At 40.7% G+C, this 18,568-nt stretch overlaps 1 protein-coding gene across 1 annotated transcript in view; it reads left to right on the forward strand.

Moving 5' to 3' along the window:
* The first annotated feature begins 2,500 nt into the window (after nt 1–2,500).
* The window catches only part of LOC122428773 (ubiquitin-associated protein 1-like), a 182,131-nt gene continuing 166,063 nt past the window's right edge, over nt 2,501–18,568 (forward strand). Inside the window, 3 exon segments of the mRNA XM_043448876.1 lie at nt 2,501–2,589; nt 4,143–4,330; nt 5,035–5,172. Of these exon segments, the coding sequence (XP_043304811.1) occupies nt 2,501–2,589; nt 4,143–4,330; nt 5,035–5,172 (415 nt within the window).

Genomic DNA, 18,568 nt, shown 5'->3' on the forward strand with positions numbered 1-18,568 from the left:
CCTGACCTGCATACAGGTTTCTCAAGAGGCAGGTCAGGTGGTCTAGTATGCCCATCTCTTTCATAATTTTCCACAGTTTATTGTGATCCACACAGTCAAAGGCTTTGGCATAGTCAGTAAAGCAGAAATAGATGTTTTTCTGGAACTCTCTTGCTTTTTTGATGATGCAGTGGATGTTGGCAATTTGATCTCTGTTTCCTTTGTCTTTTCTAAAACCAGCTTGAACATCTGGAAGTTCTGGGTTCACATATTGCTGAAGTCTGGCTTGGAGAATTTTGAGCATTACTTTACTAGCATGTGAAATGAGTGCAATTGTGTGGTAGTTTGAGCATTCTTTGGGATTGCCTTTCTTCATGATTGGAATAAAAACTGACCTTTTCTGGTCCTGTGGCCACTACTGAGGTTATTGTTATTCTTCTGTCAATCTTGATTCCAGCTTGTGTTTCACATCCAGCCTGACATTTTGCATGATGTACTCTGTATCAGTTGAATAAACAGGGTTACAATATACAGCCTTGACATACTCCTTTCCTGATTTGGAACCAGTCTGTTGCTCCATGTCCAGTTCTAAATGTTGCTTCCTGACCTGCATACAGATTTCTCAGGAGGCAGGTCAGGTGGTCTGGTATTCCCATCTCTTTAAGAATTTTCTACAGTATCAGCACAGAAACTGTTCTAACCATTGCCAGCTTCTTTAATGTCCTCAACTACATAATTTACTTTTATGATGTGCTCATTACATCATCCCAACTGAGAATAGGAAGTATGTGACCAGTGGGAAGCCCATCTTGTTTTCTAGGAGTACAATTCCACTAGCCTGAATGGAGTGGTATAGTATAAATATGATATAGGGTCCATTTGTGTCTTCAGCTTTAGAGAGTTTAGGCTCACTTGCATCATAGTTGTAGCCCGTGTGATGATAAAAGAACCAAAAAGAAAAAAAAAACAGCATGGAATAAAAATTTGATTATCTGTTCCCATTTTGTTGTTGATATTTGCATGTTTATGATGGAAGTGAACCATGAAAATATCTCATCTCTTTCAAGATTGTTAGCAATGTTCCCCATAGCAACAACTTCTTGTTTCCTTTAGACAAGAGTAACCAAGACAACCTCAACATATGAACATGGTGTATGTACAGCTACTATCTGAAAGAAAATAGATGTCCATTTTGGTAGACTGTGATTTGATAATTTTTCTGCTACCCAGAAAATTATTCCTACATTCAAAGACACTGCCAAGTCTTTAGACAAACGAGAAATTCACTGATATGGCCTTTTGTGCACCAACCCCAGGTATATCTTTTAAACGTTTGTTTTATAATTTTAAAAAAGGTACCAAAGTATTCATGTCAATAGGATGGAGAAGCAAACATTGGAAGGGCCATTGAGGAGAGAGCTATTACATACTGAAATTACATTGTCTCCTGTGAATTAAGAGTGAAATCTACTATTTCTCTTTTGAAAATCACTTTGGCTGCAGCAGTAGGGGGTGTAAACCTCATTGTCTACATTATCAGCCCCAGAAGTTTGGGAGAAAAAAAGGGGCATTCAGATGCCAAGAAGGTACAGTTCCAGCTCTTTTTCCATTACACTGAGAAGTTTTCATCTTCCAGTGATCCCAGTCTAGGTCCTGTTAAGTGAAAGAAAGGCAATCAGAATCTCTTTCCTTATACACTATATACGTAGGAGCTGTAGACAACATTGTATCTATAAAGGGAAATATATGTGCATATGCAAACACACACACACATACACACACATAAACATACAACTAGAAAACACCTATAATCATTTCAAAGGCAAAATATAGGAAGACCAGAAAGAAGGGGGAAAAAAAAAGAAAAGGATGAAAGATGTCCTATGGATAGTCTCTCTAGGAAGAGATATTTAATTATATCTCCAAATTTGAGTCAAGTGAGGAATTAAGGCATATGTATCAAAGCACAATGACTGCTAAAGACTTGATAAGTACAAATAATAAAAGACCACTGTAACTGCAGTATAAGTGAGAATAAAACAATTAGATAAATACTTAAATGGAATTAGGAGGAAATGGTTTAGAGCTCGGGGATGCATTTTCCTTCACTTTCTAAGTAAAACTGAGTTGTAACACAGCGCTGCAACACTGACCTGCCCGAGAGCTGTAACTCTGGTCTGTCCATTGCTTCAAATTTTTGTTGGGATGAGACAGAACCGAGGAAATTACAAACTCTGCCAACATCTGTGGTGCTGTTTCTCAGATTTAACCTGGCTGAAACAACCTCAGCTCGCCTCTGCAAGGAGGAGGCCAATGGCAGGAGCCCAACTCGGTGAAAGCTCCTGCAGTGGAAGCTGAAGTGAAGAAAACCCAGCTCAGGGAAAGTGGCAAGAGGCCCAGTGTGCTGGGAATCAGGACAACAGAAAACAAACTCAGCCAAAAGCTCACGCAGCTCAGTCTCAAGTTCCAGAAGACCTCCGGTTAAGAAAGCAGGTTCTCACTCTTATGACCGGAAGGATGTATGCCTAACAAAATCTTAATTCCTGTACAACCTCTCTTCTCTTGGTTCCTTGAACCACCGCCACCCCCCACCCCCCTCACCGTGTACAGGTGAGCTGCAGTGGATGCAATCGAGGGACTCTGGCAGGGGCTACTCCTCTGTGTCACAAAGGCTCCACTATCTGATGGGCCCCAGTAGCTATTGCCCGAGCGGGTGGGGGTTCTTCTATCCTTAATCTTCTTTGTGCCAAGGATCAGGCCAATGAAAATTGAGAGCGCAGGTCAGGTATTTAGCAGATTTTCTGGCAGGTTATGAAGGGGATTCCTCAGCACATTTTCCCCACTGCTTTTCCCTCCATCTCCTTTAGCTCCTCTCTCCCGGGACTTGAGCCCAGCCAAAATCCGTGATGCCTGGCTTCAGGACCTAATGAAGCTCAAGCTCTGGTGTCTCACTGCAAAAATTCAGTGAGAGACACAGCGATAGGCAAAAGGTGGATTTGTTCAGATTCACAGAGAAGCACTCTGCAGGGTGTGGACCATTGCAGAGGGAAAGTGCTGCTGTGGCCATGAAATGTGGTATGGCTAGTTTTTTTGAGCTGGGTGAATTCCTATGCTAATGAGTGAGAGAACCATCCCAACCATTGGGGAAACACCCATTCCTCTGTCTTTTGACAGTGCCTTGCAACTGTCCTGCCACCTCTGGGTGTATAATTCAGCTTACAGATTGGGGATCAAGGTTTAGTTGAATTTGACTTTTCATCTTGGACCCATTTGACTTTAATCAGTTTATGTTATGCCCTTGGGCTATGTCATTCTTTCAAAAGTTTTGCCCTGCCCCCTTCCCTCCTGTTTCAAGCTCATTTCCCGAGCCCTGTCCAGACCCACAATGTTGCCTCTACAATCTTCTGAAGGGACAACCAGAAAATAGCTGGCCCTTGGGAGGGAAATACTGTATAATATCCAATCCCTCTGGATATTCAGGCCTTCATCTTCCATGTTTCCTACAACATGTGCAACAACAGCATCTCTCAGTGGACCTGATAGGGCGGATGACGGGCACACAATGCCTGCTAGAAGGCCATCTGTTGGCATCCCTTCAAAGGCAATTGGGCTTCCAGGGATAATTTTTGCCACTTTGGGAGTTAGCCCTGCAGACCATTTGGGCCTAAACCCTTACCACCCTTCTCCTAAAATTACAAACATACCCCCGGATCAAATCCCCACTCCACTTTTATGGAACATCTGATCTGTTGCCTTTTATCAATTTGTTATTAAGCCACTTACTAACTCCTGCAACCAGGACACTGCCCCCTTGTAGACAACTTATTAAAATACCCAGATTATTAAAATATTCTAATGCCACATAACAGGAGCAGATAACCCACTCCTCTGTCATTACTTCTATTATTATCTACAGTGGCTCTATGACAACAAAATGTTCACCACTGGAAACACCCTAACTGCTCTTATAGAAGACTAGGGGAATAAATCTGTGACTTACCTTCCCTTAGAGCAATAAATAGATAAGGCTTATGGCTGTTTCACCAGGTTCCCAGTCTCAGGCCACAGACTTGTATTGCTTTACATCACAATATCTATTCCCATCCACACACAGTAGACAAACCAGCAATGAGTTAAGATAACAACCCCTTAATTCTACCCAGCACTGGTCACACTGGAGACCCTGGAGACGCCCAACTCCAGCCCGGGGGTCCTAGGAGGTTGACCTGCCTCAAACTGCCTAGGGATCTGGTCATTGAAAGGTTGTCATGGGTCAGCCTGCTCGGGGATCTGCCAGTCCAGTGGTCCCAGGAGTCGACATGTCTCGACCTCCCCAGGGACCCAATTCTCAGTAGGCTGTCACACCTTGACCTGCCTGGGGATTTGATCTCCAGGAGGCTGTCATGCCTCAGCCTTCTTGGGGATCTGCACCCTGACCTGCGGACACCTGGCTCTCAGGTTGCAACAGTATTGGGTAGGATAAGCTTCAGAAAGACTCACCCCTAAGGAAGTTCACCCATGGAAATAGAAGGAAGCCTGTTAGTTGTGGGACTATGCCCATCTCAGCAATAACTCAGGAATCCAAAGAGAACCCCATTGCCTTTCTGGAAAGTCTAAAAGAAGCCCTCCAAAAGTTTACCAATCTGAACTTAGACTCTTATGAGGGACAGATGATTTTAATGGACAAATTCCTGTCCCAATGTGCATCAGACATCAGGATAAAGTTACAGCAGCTACAGCAGGAGGACCCTGCTGCCTCTTTAGATGAGATGGTCCAGATGGCCACCAATACCTTTTATAACAGAAGACAGGAGTAGGAGACCGAGGCCCAGGAAAAGGAGAAAAACAAAGAGACAAGGCATGCCCAGATGTTGGCCTCCTTCCAGGGGAGCCCTATGGCAAACCCCGAGTCTTTGAAGGACAAAGCATCAGGCAAATGCCTAATCTGTAGACAGGCAGGGCATTGGACCAAAGTGTCCAAACCATGACAAGTCTTATAAAATGGTTTGCTACAAATGACATCAATTGGGACATTGTGCGGCATTCTGTCCTCAGGACCCAAGCTCCTCCAGGTCAAGCACCAAGTCTTCCCTCATGATGGTTTAACAAGTCTGGAGCAGCCCACTCTAGCCAGCCACCTGTCACAGACAACTGTCACGGGGCTAGAGCCAAGTGTGCAACGGGATGTGGCAGGTAGGTCCAAGAACTTCTTGTTGACACAGTAGCTACTTATTCTATCCTGACCTTCTACTCTGGAGCCTGCTCCTCCCAAACCTGTACCATTTTGGATGCTATAGGAAAAAACAGTTACTAAAAGATTCACCCGAGTACTTCTTTGTTGCTGGGATGGACACATATCTCCCCACCAGTTTCTGGTGGTCCCTGAGTGTCCTACCCCCTTATTGGGAAGAGATACTCACTAAACTGGGAACCACCCTTGTGATGGGAAGCTTTTCAGCCCCTAGAGCCCTTCAGCTTCTGGTTACTACTGAAGAACCCATTACACCCTCTCCAATAGAGAGGGACCAAAAACTATGGGAGAACAAAATTAACATCCAGCTGTGGGACTAGGGGACTCCTGGACGAGCCCACCAAGCTGAACCAGTCATCATTGTCCTCTGAGATCCCACTCAGTGTCCTATCCAGAAACAATATCCCCTCAGAAGAGCAGCTCGGGAATGACTACTTCCTCTAATAAATAAATTCCTTGCCTGTGGGCTACTGGTCCCCTCCAGTTCATCATATAACACCCTGATCCTCCCTATAAAGAAAAAGGATGGAACCTAGAGAATGGTTCAAGATATCTGGATCATAAATGAAGCTGTCGTCCCTGTCCATCCCACCGTACCCAGTCCCTATGTAATCTTTGGAGAAATCCCACCCTGTGCCAAGTGGTTTAGTCTTGGATCTCAAAGATACATTCTTTTCATACCACTGGCGAAAGAATCCCAATATCTTTTTGCCTTCGAGTGGGAGGCTCCAGGAGAAAAACACCAACAGATGACTTGGACGGTATTACCTCAGGGGCTCAGAGATATCCCCCACATGTTTGAGCAGGCTCTTAGCCAGAATCTCCTAGATCTGGACCTGGGGCCTAATTGGAAAATATTGCAATATGTAGATGATCTACTAAGCTACTCATCAGATGAGAAAAATGCCCAACAACATGCAATTCAGGCTCTAAACTTTTGGCAAGAGAGTGAATATAAAGTCTCCCGTGCTAAGGCACAGATGGTCAAAACAAAGGTCACTTACCTAGGAGTTCAGACGACACACAAGTCCAGGAGGCTGTCCTCTGATCGGGTACAAGGAATCCTCCAGTTGCTCTCCCTGACGACTTGAAAACAATTGCAAGCTTTCCTGGGGCTAACTGGGTACTGTAGAATCTGGATACCCAACTATGGTCTAATTGCCCAGTCCTTATATGAGAGCTTGAAGGGATGGGATGATTCAATCCCACTGATGTGGGGAATTCCTCAAGAGAAGGCAGAGGCTACAGTAAAATAAGCCTTAACTCAAGCACTTGCCTTGAGGTTGCCAGATCCAGAAAAAGCATTTCAATTTTATGCCCATGAAAAAGAAGGAATAGCCTTGGGAGTGTTAACTCAAACGTTAGGACCTGAGACCCAGCCTGTAGCTAACTTATCCAAGAGGCTTGACCCAACCACCCGAGGCTGGCCTCCCTGCCTTCGAAAACCTGCAGCTATTGCAATCCTGAAACAAACAAACAAAAAAGATGTTTTGAAACTCTCTTTTGGGTGCAAACTAACTAGTTTTACCAGCCACCAACTGGAACAACTCCTAAATGGGAGAGGCCATTTATAGATGTCTGATCAAAGAATCCTCAGATATCAAGTAGTGCTGGTAGAAAATCCAGGCCTGACTGTATCCCCTTGTGAGGTTCTTAACCCTGCCTCCCTCCTGCCTACCCCTGAGGGCTCTCTCCCCTTTTACTTTTGCTAGAAACCTTGGACCACTGGACAAAACAGGGAGAAGGATTGTCAGAAAATCCTCTGACCAATCCTGAGGAAGTCTGGTACACTGATGAAAGAAAGCAGCTTTGTCTTGGATGGAAAAAAGAGCTGGATATTCAGTAGTCTCCAGTTTTGAGACCATAGAGTCTAAACCTTTGCCTCCAGGTATTTCAACCCAATTAGCTGAGCTCATAGCCCTGACTCGAGCTTTAGAACTGGGAAAGGGAAAAAGAGTAGCCATTTACACTGACTCCAAGTATGCCTTTATGGTGCTACATGCACACACTGCTATTTGGAAAGAAAGAGGCCACTTGATCACCCGAGGGTCCCCAATCAAATATGGTGATAAAATCCTTAGGCTCTTAGAGGCAGTCCATCTGCCCGCTGAGGTTTCAGTCTCCCACTGTAAAGGGCACCAAAAAAGGAGCACAGAAGTGGCACAAAGGAACCAAGCAGCTGATCAGGCAGCTAAGAGAGCAGCGCTACAGAACCATGACCTAATAGGGGTTGCCACCTTAGTTCCACAGACTAATTTGCCAGAAACTCCTTCATATACTGAAGGTGAGACTCTTAAAGCTAACAGTGAGAGCTTTCAAGATCATTTGGGGATGGTTTCAAAAGAAGGGACTCCTTTTTCTGCCTGGGAACCTCCAACAGAAGTTTGTTAACTCCTTACATGCTACCACTCATTTCGGGGAAAAGGCCCTCCAAAGATTACTAGAAAGGTCCTTCAGAGGAACAGGCCTCCAAACAACTATAAGGCAAGTGGTCTCCTCTTGTCCCACTTGCCAATTAACAACCTCCAAGGAGTTCAAAGACCCCAGATGGCCCCGCCTGTCCAACAACGTGGGACCTACCCAGGAGAGGACTGGCAGATGGACTTCACCCAGATGCCAGTTTCTCAAGGAAAAAAATACCTATTAGCCATGATGGATACATTCATAGGATGGATTGAAGGCTTTCCCACCTGGACTGAGAAGGCCAAGGAGGTGGTAAAAAAAAAAAAAAAACTGCTCCATGAAATCATTTGGTCTGTCCAGGTCATTACAAAATGACAATGGGACATCATTCACTTCTAAGGTCACCCAAGGTGTCTCTAAAGCATTGGGCATTACTTATTATCTCCATCATGCCTGGAGGCCTCAGTCTTCAGGAAAAGTAGAAAGAGCCAACCAATTTTTAAAATCAGTGATAAAAAAGATAACTCAGGAGACCTTCCTGGGATGGAAGGAGGCTTTACCAAGAGCTCTCCTCTGCACCCATATTGTCCCTAAGGAACAGGTTGGTTTTAGTCCTTATGAGATGCTATATGGGAGGCCTTTTGTTTATGTCAGTGACCTCTTCCTAGATCCAGAGGCTCAGACCCTCTGGTCTTATACCATTGCCATTGAGCAATTCCAACAGGATATACGCTTGTGAGGTGTCAACCAGGACACAAAAGATTTTCTAAAGAGTCACCACTATATGCTCCAGGAACTCAAGTCCTAATTAAAATCTGAAAAGGTGGGTCCCCAAAGGCTCAACTCCAGCCCACATGGAAGGGCCCCTACCCTGTAATACTTTCTAACTCCACAGCAGTCAAGGTACCAGGACATGAATCCTGGATTCACTACTCATGAGTCAAGCCATGGAAAAAAACAGAAGAGGACACTAAATACACCTGTGAGCCCCTGGGAGATCTCAGATACCTATCCAGGGCTACAAATGAGTGCCATTCTAATGAACACCCTGAAAATTAAGTTTCTGAGGATAAGATTTCTCAGGACAGCTCTGAAGAGCCAACACAGCTTCTCAGGGGCTGTACTCCAAAACAGACAGGAGGTAGATATTCTGATCCCTGAACAAGGAGGGACTTGAGCCATCTTGAATAAGATGGGTTGTTTCTGGGTAAATACCTTCAGCTAAGTTTGGAAAAGTCTTACTGTCCTCAAGAAAAACATTCAGACCCTACAGGATCTCAAAGAGCAAGCTGGAGAATTCTTGGGGTGGCTACAATCTCTCTTTGGGGGATCCTCCTGGTGATGGGAAATTTGGAGTTGGCTAATGCCACAACTAGTCCCTGTCATCACCATATTGATGCTGCTTGTGATTGTAACATGTAATAGCAATTGTCTAACCTTTTTTGTCTCTGCCCAGGTCAACAAGCTACAACATGCAGTGCCAGTTCAACAAGGCTATATAAAACCACAGCTGACCACAGAAAATATCACTCACCCTTAAATGGACACCACTATAAGGACTCTGAGGATTGAGACTAGCAAGAGCGGGAGGCCCAATGCCCCTCACTGTCCCAGTCCAGCAGAAAGTAGCCAGAGAGACCTCGAGGCCCCTATTCCCAAAGAATTGGGCCTCCTATCTCTGGGGGGCGTCGGGGGGGGATGTTAAGTAGTTAGAATAGGAAAGAGGAATCCAGAGTGCTGGTGACTAAAAGGCAAGGTAGGGAAAAGTCCATGAAAATACAACAAAGGAAAGCCCGAGGACCAGAGTGAGGACCTCGGGTAAAACAAACAGCACTCCTGACTAGCCCAATTTACATAGGGCAGGCCCATGGGGAAAAGAAAAAACATAAAAAGAGGAGCCAAAATTGGGCCAGGGGCCTCTCTTCACTTCGCTTCTTTTGGGTTGGCATGCCCTCATGCATCGAGGATGTATTTTCCCTCACTTTCTAAATGAAACTGAGCTGTAACACGGTGCTGTAACACTGGTCCCTCCGAGGGCTGTAAGATTTTACACATGGACATCACCAGATGGTCAACAACAAAATCAGATTGATTATGTTCTTTGCAGCCAAAGATGGAGAATCTCTATACAGTCAGCAAAGACAAGACTGGGAGCTGACTGTGGCTCAGATCATGAACTCCTTATTGCCAAATTCAGACTTAAATTGAAGTAGGGAATACCACTAGACCATTCAGGTATGACCTAAATCAAATCCCTTATGACTATACAGTGGAAGTGAGAAACAGATTTAAGGGGCTAGATCTGATAGATAGAGTACCTGATGAACTATGGATGGAGGTCCATGATATTGTACAGGAGATAGGAATCAAGACCATTTCCAAGAAAAAGAAATACAAAAAAGCCAAATGGCTCTGGGGGGCGGGGGGGGGGGGATGTTAAGTAGTTAGAATAGGAAAGAGGAATCCAGAGTGCTGGTGACTAAAAGTCAAGGTAGGGAAAAGTCCATGAAAATACAACAAAGGAAAGCCCGAGGACCAGAGTGAGGACCTCGGGTAAAACAAACAGCACTCCTGACTAGCCCAATTTACATAGGGCAGGCCCATGGGGAAAAGAAAAAACATAAAAAGAGGAGCCAAAATTTGGCCAGGGGCCTTCTCTCCAAATGGCTGTTGGAGGAGGCCTTACAAATAGCTGTGAAAAGAAGAGAAGCAAAAATCAAAGCAGAAAAGGAAAGATTTACTGATTTGAATGCAGAGTTCCAAAGAATAGCAAGGAGAGATAAGAAAGCCTTCCTCAGTGGTCAGTGCAAAGAATCAGAGGAAAACAACAGAATGGGAAAAACTAGAGATCTCTTAAAGAAAATTAGAGATACCAAGGGAACATTTCATGCAAAAATGGGCTCAATAAAGGACAAAAATGGTATGAACCTAACAAAACAGAAGATATTAAGAAGAAGTGGCAAGAATGCACAGAAGAACTGTACAAAAAAGATTTCATGACCCAGATAATCACGATGGTGTGATCACTCACACTCACCTAGAGCCAGACATCCTGGAATGTGAAGTCAAGTGGGCCTTAGGAAGCATCACTACAAACAAAGCTGGTGGAGGTGATGGAATTCCAGTTGAGCTATTTCAAATCCTAAAAGATAATGCTGTGAAAGTGCTGAACTCAATATATCAACAAATTTGAAAAACTCAGCAGTGACCACAGGACTGGAAAAGGTCAGATATCATTCCAATCCCAAAGAAAGGCAACCCCAAAGAATGCTCAAACTACCACACAATTGCACTCATTTCACACGCTAGTAAAGTAATGGTCAAAATTTTCCAAGCCAGGCTTCAGTAATACGTGAACCGAGAACTTCCAGATGTTCAAGCTCATTTTAGAAAAGACAGAAGAACCAGAGATCAAATTGCCAACATCCCCTGGATCATCGAAAAAGCAACAGAGTTCCAGAAAAACATCGATTTCTGCTTTATTGACTACATGAAAGCCTTTGACTGTGTGGCTCACAATAAACTGTGGAAAATTCTGAAAGAGATGGGAATACCAGACCCCCTGACCTGCCTATTGATAAATCTGTGTAGAGGTCAAGAAGCAAAAGTTAGAACTGGACATGAAACAACTGACTGGTTCCAAATAGGAAAAGGAGTGCATCAAGGCTGTATATTGTCACCCTGCTTATTCAACTTATATGCAGAGTACATCATGAGAAATGCTGGGCTGAAGGAAGCACAAGCTGGAATCAAGATTGCTGGGAGAAATATCAATAACCTCAGATATGCAGATGACACCACCCTTATGGCAAAAAGTGAAGAAAAACTCAAGAGCCTCTTGATGAAAGTGAAAGAGGAGAGTGAAAAAGTTGGATTGAAACTCAACATTTAGAAAACTAAGACTATGGCATCCAGTCCCATCACTTCATGGCAAATAGATAGGGAGACAGTGGAAACAGTGGCTGACTTTACTTTTGGGGGCTCCAAAATCACTGCTGATGGTGATTGCCACCATGAAATTAAAAGACAGTTACTCCTTGGAAGGAAAGTTTTGACCAACCTAGACAGCATATTAAAAAAAGCAGAGACATTACTTTGCCAACAAAGGTCCGTCTAGTTATGGCTATGGTTTTTCCAGTGGTCATGTATGGATGTGAGAGTTGGACTACAGAGAAAGCTGAACGCCCTTGGACTTCAAGGAGATCCAACCAGTCCATCCTAAAGGAGATCAGTCCTGGGTGTTCATTGGAAGGACTGGTGCTGAAGCTGAAACTCCAATACTTTGGCCACCTGATGTGAAGAGCTGACTGATTTGAAAAGACCCTAATGGTGAGAAAGATTGAAGGCAGGAGGAGAAGGGGATTGAAGAGGATGAGATGGTTGGATGGCATCACTGACTCAATGGACATGTGTTTGGGTAGACTCCGGCATTTGGTGATGGACAGAGAGGCTGGCATGCTGCGGTTCATGGGGTCACAAACAGTTGGACACGACTGAGTGATTGAACTGAACTGATTCGTTTTTAAATATATGATAATGAGCTTTAAAAGTAATATCAGTAAGGCTTTCTTACACAAGCAAGGGTTCAATTAGATGCTAACAATAGTGATTTTCAACAGAGAAGCATATTAGAGGTACTACAGGGCAAATCTCAGTTTTAACTAAAAACAAAAGGAAAGCATTAAGATTGAGCATCAGTACAGGTAACAGTGAACTTTATCATTCTTTCCAATAGCAACAGCACATTTAAAAATTAAACTATTCCTTTTAAAACACTTGCCATGATTTATATTATTCCTGACAGTATAATAAGAAGTTTAGCTTTTTCCCTACATACACTTTCTGTGAAAAAGAGAAGTTAGTGATCTGTTGAATTTGAAATGCCACAAGACAAAGGGCAAAATCTAGGCCATTTTTCTTTTAATAGAAACTGTATAATTGTGCATTATTTTTCTTTAGAAAGGCCTTACAGGAAAAAAAAAAAAAAAGAACTAGTCTTAGAAATGTTAGATGAGATTTGGTCGTGGTCTTCCATTTCCATCTGCTGATTTTCTTTGTATTTTTATCTTTTCTCTTTGTTATTTTGAATAAGGGCAAGCTTGATTCTTTTCTTCTGAAAGAGTTAGTCTTGTCAAATAACTGAAATAACACAAATAGGGGGGAAAAATAGTTTGATCCAACAAAATATGAATTTGTTTAGCATGCATTTTTGCTCAACTTAGCACAATTTAATAATTATGAGCACCAAATGTCAGTCACAGTATAAGCATTCAGGTTTAGATGTTATTTGACAAACCTCCAGAAATTGTTCTGTGAATACTAAAATAAAATAACTATTACAAATAACCCAGCTTCATGTATCAAAATAAATGATCAGATAATTCTGTCTGGTTAACAGGCCATCAAAGGTTTATTGGGTTTTGAGATGAAAGTGAGTTTTTATAGACATGCTGAATCTCTTTGGGGGAAGACAAATTTTATATCAGTTGTTATATGAACTAAGGTAAAGACTTCTATGAGCAATAGATAGCTAACTTAGCAGGTGTGTTCATATCAGTTGTCACATATCTTCCTCTACTTAACTACAGTTAAAAAAAAAAAATAGGTCTCAACTGAACAACAACAACAAAAATAGTGTACAATGTTATAATCTCAGATATAGAAGTTTCCTAACCTTGTTGTTGTTTAGTTGCTAAGTCACATCCCATTCTTTTGCAACCCCGTGGACTGCCGCCCAGCAGGCTCCTTTGTCCATGGGATCTCCCAGGCAAGAATACTGGAGTGGGTTGCCATTTCCTTCTGCTGGGAATCTTCCCAACCCCGGGATCAAACTCTCATCTCCTACATTGCAGGTGGACTCTTTACCACTGAGGGACCGGGAAAACCTTCCTTACCTTAGATGTCAGTTAATCTGCACTTCCTTCAAAAGTTAGAACTCACCTTTTAACTCCTGTTAGTTATCTCTTCAATCACTGTTAACAATAAGGAAAAAAAAAATCTCAAATTTGGGAGGATGCTATAGTGGAATCTCTAACATGAATCCTTTTCCTCCCAAATTATATGTGTTTGCTGAATTAGTCCTAGTGCTGAAATTAGGCATGGTCCTGGTAAATTCATCTACTGTAGCTAAATAATTTTATGATAACAAAACAGTGGATAATTAGACATAAAGTGATATGTTAGAAACGTATATTCCCAGTTGCTAGTGACAGCTATTCATTGATTATGAAGATGAGGCTAGAGTGAAGCAGATTTGGAGGACCAAACATTGAAAAAAAAAAAAAAAACGGAACTTTATAAAACAAAGTTGAATCCTTAAAGTCATAATAGAGTCACACAATCTTAACAAACTCTGAAACCCAGTTGGCCTCTAATTTTTTTTAATGTGAATTAATACATTTCATTGTGGCTGAAAACAATTTGAGTTGAATTATGTGTTTCACAAAATTCCAGATACTAAAGGAAGACATTATCTCCTTCTTTACATGCTTGTCAGCGTGTTGATTTTCCTCTGAATAGTGGCACCTATAACTGTTTACAGCTCATGAGAAATGTTCAAATTATTCCAATGTTTTGGCCACTCGATTGGGAAATCAAACATGAAGTGGCATAGACACAGAAAGGTGACGTACAGATTCCCCATCAGGGAAGGATCTGCTCCCCACCTACAGGGAGGGTGGTCAACAGACCGTCTCTACTGGGCAGTTTCTTCAGTATCTGTTTCAGCAGTAGGGAGCCACTTCAGTCAATGTCATACCCTCCCCAAAATGGCCTGAGGTTGTTGACTGTGCAATGTGGGGCTAAAAAGGGCTTGTTGTTTCAGTCTAGCACAGAATAAGTCTGACAGACAACATCTGCTTTAGTGCACCACACTGGATTGGCTGAAGTTTTGCTGGACCTTTATCATAGTTAAACTTCTATCTGAGGCTTATCCTTTTTCCACCTTACTTTCATTGTTGTTGATTTTAATATGCATCTTGTAACCCAAACTTTGTTTCCGTAAAAACCCAACCTGCAACATTAGCTTATCCTATTCATTTTTGGCATATGTTTTAACTTTAATAATACATATTATTAAAGATTTCAGGGAGTAAAATTTATCAAGTATTTTACTTGAAATGTAATCAAAACATATACTAATTTTATGCGTCTCACCACCATAACATTTTCTGAATTTTCTTTTGTCTTCTATTTAATTCTTCAATTTCTCCATTAGGATATAAATCACATATGCACAAGGATATTTCTCTTCTTTCTGTATTCATGGGGATTGTGATGGCTAATTTTATGTGCCAACTTGGCTGGGCCCAGATATTTGGTCAAACATTAGTCTAGATATTTCTATGAGGGTGATTTTGGATGAGATTAACATTTAAATCAATGGACTTGGACAAAACATATTGCTTTCCACAGTGTGAGTGGGCTTTATTCAATCAGTTGAAGGTCTGAATAGAACAGAAAGATTGGCCTCCCCTGAGTAAGAGAGAATTCAGCATACTCTTTTTTACTTCATTGGTATCATTGAGTCTTTCTAGTTCTACACCAGATGGACTTCAGACTCAAATTGAAACACTGGCACCGGTAAGTTTCCAACTTGTCGGTATTCAAAGTAGACCTGTGGGCTTGGCTTTCCTGTGTCTTCAAGCCTTCTGGTCCACCCTGAAAATTTTGATCATGCAAGTTTCCATAATGGCATGAGTCAATTCTTTCATTTATATATAAAATAATGTCATATACATTATATCATAAATGTAAAATAAACACACACATTCTATTGGTTCTGTTTCTTTGGAGAAAGCTAATACAGTGCCTGCATTACAACTGATTCTTAATAAATACTTACTTTTGAAAGCAATCAAGAATTTATTATAAAGGATAAATTCTTGGAGAAAAATGGTTGACACAGTAGATTCTCAATAAATGTCAATATCAAGTGTACAAATTAGCTTAAAATGATGGTAAAATTAAAAGTTAGGTAAGCAGGTATTTTTTTTCCCATTCAATTGAAGTGATGTCTCTTCAAATTAAGCATAGATATTTAAAAAGAAAATGTGACATAAAATTAAAGAAGACTATTCAGAGCTAATGCCATTAGCTAAAAATTTTCCAAAACTGATGAAATAATTAAATTTCTAATAAATAGGAAAGCATACAAAGTAGAATTAATAAAAAGAAATCTACAGCGGGATTTCCCAAGTGACACTAGTGGTAAAGAACCCACCTGCAACTGCAGAAGGTGTAAGAGACGTGAGTTCAATTCCTGGGTCAGGGAGATCTCTTGGAGGAGAGCATGGCCACCCACTCCAGTGTTCTTGCCCAGAGAATCCCCTGGACAGAGAGCCTGGCAGGCTATGGACCATGGGGCCGCAGAGTTGGGCATGACTGAAGAAGCTTAGTATGCACGCATAACTAGATAGATTATGGTGACACTTCAGACATTTCAGCTGACACTTCAGCTAAATTATTCAATACTGAGGAAAATAAATGCATTTTCAAAGAAATTTTTAAAAATTCATAAATAAACTGTTACTGATGATCCTCAAAAATATGAAGTTTGAAGTTATATACTTTAATAGGAAGAAAGACTAGGGTGAATGATCAAGGAAATGAGTACCATTTGAGTAAATATAAACTCACAATCACTGTCTAATCTAACAATAATGTGTAACCTATAGGTTAAAAGTAATAATTAAAGATAGAGTTACAATAAATGACAATAATGTAGTGTGAAATGAGAATAGATTATTTATGAGAATGATTAGAAATAAAGTTGTCTAGTGCCTTTCTGTTTCTCAGATAAATGATAGCAGCATGATTAGTGTGGAAGTCTCTTATGGTAAGTATACAAGAAAAATATTAAAGAGTCCACTAAAAGAGAAGAATAGTACTGAAATATGTTGTCTCTAAATCAGCAAAGGAAAGAAATTGAAAAATCAATTCAGGGAATATTAAAAAGGGTACAGAAAAAATATGGAAAAATAAAACAGAGAAAACTATGTTAAAATTAAGTCAAACATTGAAATAATTAAAATAACTTTAAATAGATTGAGTTTTCTAGTTAATAGAATTTGTCAGATTGAATTGAAAGTACACCTATACATTCTTTTTAGAAAAACTATAAAATATGATACATCTAAAATAAAGATATCTAACAAATGTCTAAAATAATAGACATTTTAGGTGAAATATCTTAAAATAGCTAAAGTAGAATGAAAAAACTCAAAGAAATAATATATAACATAAAAATATAACATATAAAGACAAATATATATAATAAAATCTTTTACATAAGGCAATATTAAAAGAATGAAAAAAGAAGGGTCAGGCAAATGCCAAGCAATTGAAACACTGAAACATGGGATAGCTATATTGATATCATACCAAAGAATGCACCTCACCAATAATAGAGAAGAATTTTAAATTTCATACAACCTATAAATTGGTCTCAAAATATGTAAAAAACAATCTACTTCATCCTAGAGGGTGAAATATCAATGTGTTACTCAATTATGAAAAATTATAGACATAATATCAATATATGATATTTGAGCCATTAAAATATGTAAGATAAATATATGGATAACTACAATTCTCAAACACACAAGGGGTTTGTAAAAACTTGGCATTCACAAGGTCACAGAACAATTCAAATTTCACAGGATTGGATGGGAATTGTTTACATCTAAGTAGTAGAAATAGCAAACTTACCTCAAAAAGATGCTAAGGATAGATATAAATGGTCCTAAACAGTGGTGCAGTGGTAAGGAATTTGCCTGCCACTTCAGGAGATGCAAGAGACCTGGGTTCTATCCCTAGCTCAGGAAGATCCCTGAAGGAGGAAATGGCAACCCACTTTAGTAGTCTTGCCTGGAAAATTCCATGAACAGAGGAGCCTGGCAGGCTACTTTCCATGGAGTCGTAAAGAGTCGGACATGACTGAGCACTCACTCACTTAAAAGTCAAAAAATAATGCACTGAAAATGGCTGCTTGCATATATTGAGAGAGACAGTAGCCATTTAAATGATGCATCAATTCTACAATTGCCCTCATTTTGACTTTCTTATTTCATTAAATCATAAATGCCTTCATTATTTAATAACCTTTGTAGGTAATTATCATAGTTGCAGCTCTAAACAAACTTTCTCCTTTGTCTACCTATAAAACATTGTTTGATAATTCTTATATTAATAGTGTTGAGGAAAAAGAGCACTTGCCTTCATGTTGATAGGTACATACGTTTGCACAGACATTTAGAGAAACAGCTAGATAACTAAAATGTGAAGTTAAATATCTTTAGGTATACTTAGTTATTTGTTATTCTATAAATTGCTATTCATTGTCATTCTCTATTCCTGGTTGCCATGTGGAAAAAAAAAATCCCTAAATTATTTTCTTTTCTTTCCATACCTCAGGAAAAAGGAATGAACACATGAGATTGGTATGTTTGGGAGAAAAAAATGGGCACATGCAACTCAACCCCCTACTTTCCTCCTCTCTTGGATACCAGCCTATATGTGGACTTAGGATTTTCTTCTTCTTCTCTGTGCATCAGACTGGGGATGGCAGATGTGCTAGTTTTAGATAAAAAGTTACATTTAAACAAGTGATGAGATTCTTTGAGCCAAAAAACATTCAAAGAAAATAAAAGTTATGGAATTTTGGGCAGTGAATTTTAAACAGAGATTGTAACATTTGGCATGGCCACAGTGAACGGGTTTATATTCTGATGCTGCTTTAAAAAATGAACATGAAGCAACTTCTTGGATTTGGTGACTTGCAGGGTCTTTGTTTGTGTAGCAGGACTGGCTTTACAGTTGTATTGTTGACAGTTAATGGCTGAGACCCGGGCAACGTTGATAGATAACTCTCCACGGATCTTTTGCGTTTCTGCACATCTCTTGACAGTGTTTGTTCCAGACGGTCTGTTCAAAGTT

This window comes from Cervus canadensis, chromosome 27 (assembly GCF_019320065.1).
Source record: "Cervus canadensis isolate Bull #8, Minnesota chromosome 27, ASM1932006v1, whole genome shotgun sequence".
Classification (NCBI taxonomy): Eukaryota; Metazoa; Chordata; class Mammalia; order Artiodactyla; family Cervidae; genus Cervus; species Cervus canadensis.